Source organism: Arachis hypogaea, chromosome 19 (assembly GCF_003086295.3).
Source record: "Arachis hypogaea cultivar Tifrunner chromosome 19, arahy.Tifrunner.gnm2.J5K5, whole genome shotgun sequence".
In the NCBI taxonomy this organism is placed as follows: domain Eukaryota; kingdom Viridiplantae; phylum Streptophyta; class Magnoliopsida; order Fabales; family Fabaceae; genus Arachis; species Arachis hypogaea.
Genome location: NC_092054.1, coordinates 146,775,571 through 146,783,615, shown reverse-complemented (window position 1 = coordinate 146,783,615; position 8,045 = coordinate 146,775,571). Strand labels below are relative to the sequence as shown.

Here is an 8,045-nt window from a genome sequence, read left to right as displayed (position 1 = left end):
ATATTGCAGAAAATAAAAAAAAATATGCACAAGATTATTACTATTGCTAGCTACCAAGACAAAAATTAGAACAAATTTGAAAGGAAACATGCAACTTGCATAAAAGAAGTCCACCAAAAACACACCATGTATCATAGTTGGAAGATTCGATTTGCATTAAAAAATAATCCACACCAAATATACTACTAAACCACTACTTACCAACATTTTCTCTGGTAAGCCATGGTACATTGATCAAATCTAGAATTTTCTAGGGACCAACTTCTGTGAAACAAAGACAAGTCTTATTAACATAGTGAAAAAGTTTTAATTTGGTCAGCAATCACAATTTGTATTATTTGATTAAGAGATAGACTTAAATGGCATGAATGATAACTTGAATGATAAGTTAAATGGCACAAATATATAAGATATGCTTGTTTTATTTGGAGTAAGAGTCACTTGTATAAATACACAGCAACAACAAGGAATTGTAACTATTCTAAAACAGAAAAGAAAAGGAAAGGAAACATAATTCTTTATCATATATATTAACAATTGGACCCTAATAATATCAATAAAGCATAGCAATGATATGATGATTAAAAGAAACAGTTAGTAGTTACCTTGGTAAGAGCACTTCTTGAGCATCTTTTCAAGGATCTTGAGCCATAATGGATCATCATCAACAACTAACACTCTCATCTAAAGGCTATTTTCGGATGTCGTCTTCTTCTTCTTGTATGTTTTTTACTCAGCAAATGTACAATAACAAAAAAAAAAATTCAAAACCTTTAACAAAAGACATCCAAAACACAAAAAAAAAAATATTCAAAACTTACGAAATAGAAACATTCAGAACATATAAAAAAGAAACATGCTATACCAATAGAGGAAGACACATCTGAAACCTCAAAAAACGAAAAATTCACGGCTTAAGGGTGTAAGATTACAAACATAATCAGTGCATTATAGAATGGAGTTTAAGCTAGAAATATTCATGTTTAAGCAACAACACTCACAGCTTTCCTTAGACAAATTTTGTTCTTCAGTAGGTGATACAAGTTAAAATCTTTACTGACTAGTCAAGATTTTAATTTATCTACAAAATAAGTCATGACTTTCAACGAGTAAAAAAAATGGCTCTACTTCTTATTACTCCATGAACACACACAACAGACCAAAATTCCTAAATTGAAAAATAAGAATCCTACTTATGGGATAGACAATCATTGAAAATTTGAAATTGCCCTTACATTGGATTGGAACACCCTCTTCCCTCTTTCTCTCAAATATTTAATATCAAATAAAATAATAAAAAAAGCAATTCTTCAATTCCATTGAGTTGGAATTTACCTAAAAAAACACAGTTTTTCCATAGTTGAACTGTATGCAGCGAGCCACCTTGGTGCGTGGATGAGTTGGGACTTGGGCTTGCAACCTTGCAAAATATTTAAAAATTCAAATACCATGCACATGTGGATTCACATATAACACCAACAAAAATTCCAAAAATAGTGAATAACATACTTGATCAACCAAAATTTAAACACCATAGACATGCACTTGGACAAATCAGAAATTTAGAGAGAGAGATTGAACCATTGAGTAACTGTACCTAGCGGCGGTCTACAACGACGACGGGAGCTCGTGGACTCTGACGGTGCAACGGCAAGGCGGGAATGCATCACAGCTGCGATGGAGGACGTGTGGCGGAAAGGCGACGAGTGGGAGCTTGGCTGCACGCAAGGTAGGGTGGCCGAAGGGACGCGATGACAGTGAAGCAGACGCGCGATGCTGGTTGTCTTCCCTGCACGAACGGCGGATGAAGCGGTGGCAACGGATGCAAGGAGACTAGGATGGAGAAAAGGCGGGAGATTTGGGAGAGAGATTAAGATTTTTAAGTGAAAATAAAAATAAAAGGATAAATTTTGATTAAATCCTGATTATTCAAATTTTATTTTTTAAAAAATTTAAAAAATAATAATTAATTATTATTGTCAAAAGTTGGTAGATAATATCTTAACAACGTATACTTTTCCTTCTTCTAATAATTAAATTCTTGACCTTGACAAAATGGTCATTTTGCTCCTTAATTTAAAATAACAAAAAATTTCTGAATCCGTATCACCTACAAAAATTGGAAACTTGAGAACCTAACACTGCATGGCTCTTCTTTTTTTTTGGGACATGGGCCTATAAAATTGCAAGGCTCCGATGAATTAGCCTGACATTAGGGGTGGCAAGCGGGGAAGCCCATCCCGCCCCGCCAAAAGCCCGCTCTTTGGCGGCTGGCCCGCCTCGTCCCACCTAGTGAGGCGGTCCCAGAATCCTAGCCCGCCCCGCCTAACGGCGGGCTGGCGGACCGGCGGGTTAAGCCCGCCAAATAACCTCTTTTTTTTTTGTATTTTTAACTATTAAATAATATATATAAAGGCATAAAAAAATCTCTCCTATTTTTTACTTTTAACTATTATAATTTCTAAAAGTATAAACAAATTATAATTTTTATTTTCACAAACATTAAAGTCTTTGTAATTATAAATATCTAATAAATATAATTATAAACCAAGTTTTCATCCAAAACATAATTATAAATATTGTTCCCAAAGCAAAATAAACATAATCCAAAACATAATTATAAATATTGTCTCTAAAACAAAATAAATATAATCCAAATACTCAATTTTCATTTTCATTTTCTTGTAAGTTGGGTTGGGGGAAATTGAGTTTTGGTAAAAAAATTGTAAAAATACCCCTTGTTAAAAAAATTCTAAGCCCGGCGGGGAAGCCCGCCCCGCCCCGCCAAAACCCGCGGTTTAAGCGGTGCGGGTTAGGCGGGCTTTTACTGTTTGGCGGTCCCAATTTTTCATCCCTGTCCGCCTTTTTTGGCGGGTTACGCGGGCCGGCTCGGCGAGTTTAGGCCCGTTTGCCACCCCTACCTGACAGTATGCTCAGTGTAAGCAATTTATACTATTTATTTATTACGATTTCTTTATTCTATTATGACAATTTAATTATTATATGTATAAATATATACAAATATTTCGTAATTAATTTAGGAGCTAAACGTTAACGTATATTTTTTTAAAAAAAATATACTTAAAAAGGAAGTAAATTAACACTAAATTTTTTATTAATAGTTTAAAAATGGGTTGGTTTCTAAAAAAATAATATGTTAATTTTAAATGGACAGCTTCAAATTACGTGATACGCCCAATCACCCATTAATTAGTTAGTTAATACCGTTTATTTTTTTTCATTATTTTAAAACCGTCCATCTTCTTATTATTTAAAACCGTCATCTTCGCTGTTATTTGAAACGTTCTTTGGTCCAATTTAAATTATTAATATTTTTTATTATTTTAAAAAATTATGTTTTTATATTTACAAATACAAATATCTCGTTTACAGTGTAAACGAGATAATTATTGTAAATGTATCTCATTTAGATATGTATATCTTTTTAAATTTCATATATCTCATTTACATTGTAAACAAAACTCATTTATAGTGTAAATGAGATAAGATTGGAAGACTTGTTTTTGTAATAATTTTTATAATTATTTATTTTAATAAATAAAATATTTATTTAAATAAAAAATTTCATACTTTAAAACACTAATGACTAACTAATGACTAAAAATAATAAATTTTGATAATGTTCTAGCATTTCTCAATTTATTTATTTATCAGAGCTATATATTTGTAACTAAATGATTACCAAAAACAATAAAATATTGGTAGCTAAATGATGAACAAAAACAATAAATTATGATAATACTCTTACATCTCTCAATTTATTAATATAAAATAATCTTTCGATACCCTAAGACCCTGCTACCAAAGGCTGGAGGCTACAAAAACAGTTCTACTCTTTGGGTGTCGGCTCCAAGAACTCTTAGCTTCGTATTAGCAGCACCGCACTGCAACTCTAGCTCTCTTGGATATAGAAACAGATCGTCACATTTTGAATTCCACTATATAAGAATAGGAAGATAGTTGGAATTTGGTAGCTATAGGATTAATATCCTTGCCTCATAGTCATGCATTCACATACACGTTGCAGACTTGCAGTACAAATAATTAAAAGTAGTTGGTAGTATAAGCATTTATCATCATGGACGACCGATCTAGCTAAACTAGAATGAAGGACTATATTAGCACGGTCTTCTTCTGGTATTAAGGGATCTCACATTGTAATCCTCAATAATTGAATCGAGTAAGTGATAACGCGTAGTATAGATAAGAAGCATTTATGATAGGTGATGAAGCTAGAGGGTGACGCCATATATATTACACTATGGACGTGACGTAGTGTTAAACTGTTAATGGTTGTTAAAGGCCATGCATGTGAAAAACAACGACCTATCTAATATCTTTTGTATTTTGTTTTTGTTGATCATCACTTGCTACACTACCTATTACGTACCTTAAGAAGGAAGCTAAGGTACTTAATTAGACCAATCGCCACACTATAAATACCGAGCTGGTGCAGTAGGCTTGGCATCCCATCCCAAACTCATACAGATCCCTCGCATCTCATTTCATTTCCAAAAACCACAAAATCATAGCCATGGGTGTCTCATTTAACTTGCACAAATTTGACCCTAAGCACTCCAAGGAGATCCAATTCCAAGGAGACGCAACCATTACCGATCACCATATCATTCGACTCACCAATCTGGACGACGATGGCAACCCACTGGGAAACAGAGTTGGCCGAGTCTTATTCTCCGACCCTGTGCACCTCTACGACCACAGTGGCCTCCGAGCAGGATTTGAAACCACCTTCGTCTTTCGCATCTCAAAACCCTATAACACTGAATATACACCTGGACCTGGTGATGGTCTTGCCTTCTTCCTTGCTAGTGCTGACACTGAAATTCCTCCTGAATCTTCTGGAAAGTTTCTCGGCCTCTTTAATGATGCATCTGACAGAATTGTTGCTGTTGAATTCGATACTTTTTCCAACTCCGATATTGGGGATCCCAATTATCCGCACATCGGAATTGATGTTAACTCTATCAGGTCATCAAAAGTTTGTTACTGGAATTTTCATGATGCAGCGATAACTACTGCAAAAATAACATATAACTCTGCTCATAAGAAGTTAACTGTCCATGTCTCTACATATCTCCACAGCCAACCCGACACTCTTACTTATGATGTCGATTTGAGCACTAAGCTGCCTGAAAAGGTTAAGATTGGAATATCTGCTTCCACTGGACAATTCTCGCAGACTACTGAGATTCTGTCTTGGATCTTCAAGTCTAACTGAAAAGGAACATCGATAGATGTTGACTTGTTGCCAAGTTTGTGTTGTGTCTTTTATTTTAATTCAATAAGGACAAGCCTACTCGTCTTTAGTTTGTCTCTGTAAGTGTTATGCCACTACTGATACAGGCAAGACTGTCCATTGTTGTTGTTTGTGTTTGGATTTGTTTCTTGTTTTATGTGATATATGCATGGATGCTTACTTTATTTTCTTAGTTTTTGCCTTTATTTCTTCCTTCTGTCTTTTCAAAAGTGCAAAACATCCCTTCTAGTAACTAATTTCCTAGCTAGTTAACTGCATGGACAAGGGATCGGGATCAAGCACCAAAGGGAAATATGGTTAGAACAACAAATTACCACAACCATGCTTGTTAGTATTTTGTTGTATGTAGTTTTGATTCACAACTAGTTTAATTATGCTTATGTTTTTGGGAGGCTAAAAGTTTTAGCTTTTAGGTTCACTTCTTACGTCCTAGGTTTGATTATTAGTTGAGAAATTATTTTTCAATCCTACTGAAGAGAGAATAAATTAAATAAAAAATTAATCATAAAATAATAATAAAATTATAAGTAATAAAAAATTATACTCTAAAATAGTATTAAATAAATGAGTACGAGAGTACTATAAAAAATATATATTCTATTTTTTTGTTTGATTTTATAAAATTTGTCATTGTAATTTAGGTGTTGATTTATCTTATTAGAAAAAATAAATTAAATAAAAAATTAATTATAAATAACAACAGACATAATTGGTAAAAAATTATAATTTAAAATTGTACTAAAAAATACCGAGAAAGTACTAAAAAAGTACGATGCAAGAAAGAATATTAAAAAAAGACAACTAACATTTTTACGTATATACCTAAAAAATGATAGAATAATAATATAAGAAAGTAATTTTAATTTTAACTATAATGTGAATTGTTGATCCCATTAAGTAGAGTAAATTAAACAAAAAATAACTATAACTAATAATAGTAAAAAATTATAATGTCCTAACAAAGAATGCTAAAAATATTTAAAAAAATACTATATAAAAAATATATTAAAAAATTATAAAAAATTAAATATATTTAAAAAAATAACATTATAATTTAATGTCATATCTATTTTAGTAATTATTTATCTAAATATGGTAGCTCTTGTTTAAATTTAATTACATGCTTTACTTTTTTCTTCATTTATATATAATAAATCTAAAGTATTTTTTTAAGAATAAAAAACCAAAGCAACCTTAATTAATTTTGGAACAAACCAAGATTGATATTATGTTTAATTGATATTACTTTAAGGATTCATTTAATTTGGTACCTTAATATTAGGCATGATAATACATGCTCATTATGTTAGACGTTACAACCTTATTCTATGTAGTCAATTTATCAAAATAGAAACCTACATATCATAACCTTCTTATATGTCAAGATGATATAAAAATTAACTATGTATATAGAAATGGTACAATGTCTAACAAATAAAAGATAAATATTAATTAAAAAAATGAATGAATATATATCAATAATAAGCTACCTAACCGTAGTAACAATCATTTTAACTTTGTTTATTTATGATTTGATTTTTAGATGTATTATTTTGATCCTCAACGTTCTAAACGTTCTATTTCAGCTTCAAAAATTTTCAAACGCTCTACTTTAATTTCAAAAAAAATTTAAACTGATTAAATATTGTTCTATTATTAAATTTAACAGAAACAATTAACAAATTTAAGAGTTAATAGTATTTGATTTTAATATATATGTAAATCGACCTATCAACATAAAAAAAATTCTTTAATTTTAAAGCATTGATGCTCGTTAGGATTTGGATTTTTTTTAAATAAGGAGATCAAGAAGAAGAAATATTACAAAAAAAAATTTTGGTTATATTTTTTCTAACATAAAGAAGAATATATGACTTAACAACAATGTTGTTAATATTTACATTACTCATTTCATTAATTATTCGTGTGAAATTTAATCGTATGACAACATTGAACCAATTTAAATTCTTTTAAGATAAAAATAAGATATTTAAAATGTTAAGAATTAACTTAGAATGACCCAAAGATGATAAAAAGGTATATATACTAACTAACACAAAAGATGATAAAAGGTATGCAGAGCTAAAATAAAAGACTAGAGTATATATAAGCAAAAGGTAAAGAGTCCGGTAAACTAAAGAGTATTCAAAGCAACAAATATATACAAAAGTCCAAAAACATACTAAAATAGAGATGCAAGTACTGAAATTTGAAATAAAAGTTCCTGGAATTAGAACAATTCACCACAAAATAATCTGGCCGATGTATGACGATCTCCCCACACTTAAAAATTAGCATCGTCCTCGATGCTCATCAAATCAAGCTGAGTGGAAGGAGTCGTCGCCGTCATCTCCACTGTCTCCTGCTGGGGCTTGGGGCTCTTCCGCCTCATTGGCCTGGGCCTCCTCTTCATCAATATCAGTGCCGCCCTCATAACGTTGCTTGTTGCGATGTTGTATCTCGTCAATCCTCTCAAAGAGACGCTGCACATGACGGTAAATTAGCTGCGAAGTAGATGATGGTGCTGTTGGTATAGATGGTGCTGAAGGTGTTGAACGTAGTGCTGAAGGTCTTGCTACTGCTGAGGATGTGGCTGCCTTTGTAGTGGTGGTGGGTGCCCTACGACCTTGGTGTCTGGTGGATGACTGAGGTCCGAACCAGTTGCCATGTGGAATGACTTTCTTCGCACCAACAACTACTGGCCTCTCATCCCCATCCTCCCAGGGTACCTCAGCCTGGTGACCCA

At 32.2% G+C, this 8,045-nt stretch overlaps 1 protein-coding gene across 1 annotated transcript; it reads left to right on the top strand.

Annotated features, from left to right (window-relative positions):
* Window positions 1-4,170: 4,170 nt before the first annotated feature.
* On the top strand, window positions 4,171-5,463 carry LOC112778994 (lectin-like). Its single transcript, XM_025823254.2, has one exon. The coding sequence runs from the start codon at window positions 4,556-4,558 to the stop codon at window positions 5,258-5,260; it is 705 nt and encodes a 234-aa protein (XP_025679039.1). The 5' UTR covers window positions 4,171-4,555; the 3' UTR covers window positions 5,261-5,463.
* The last annotated feature ends 2,582 nt before the right edge of the window (window positions 5,464-8,045 follow it).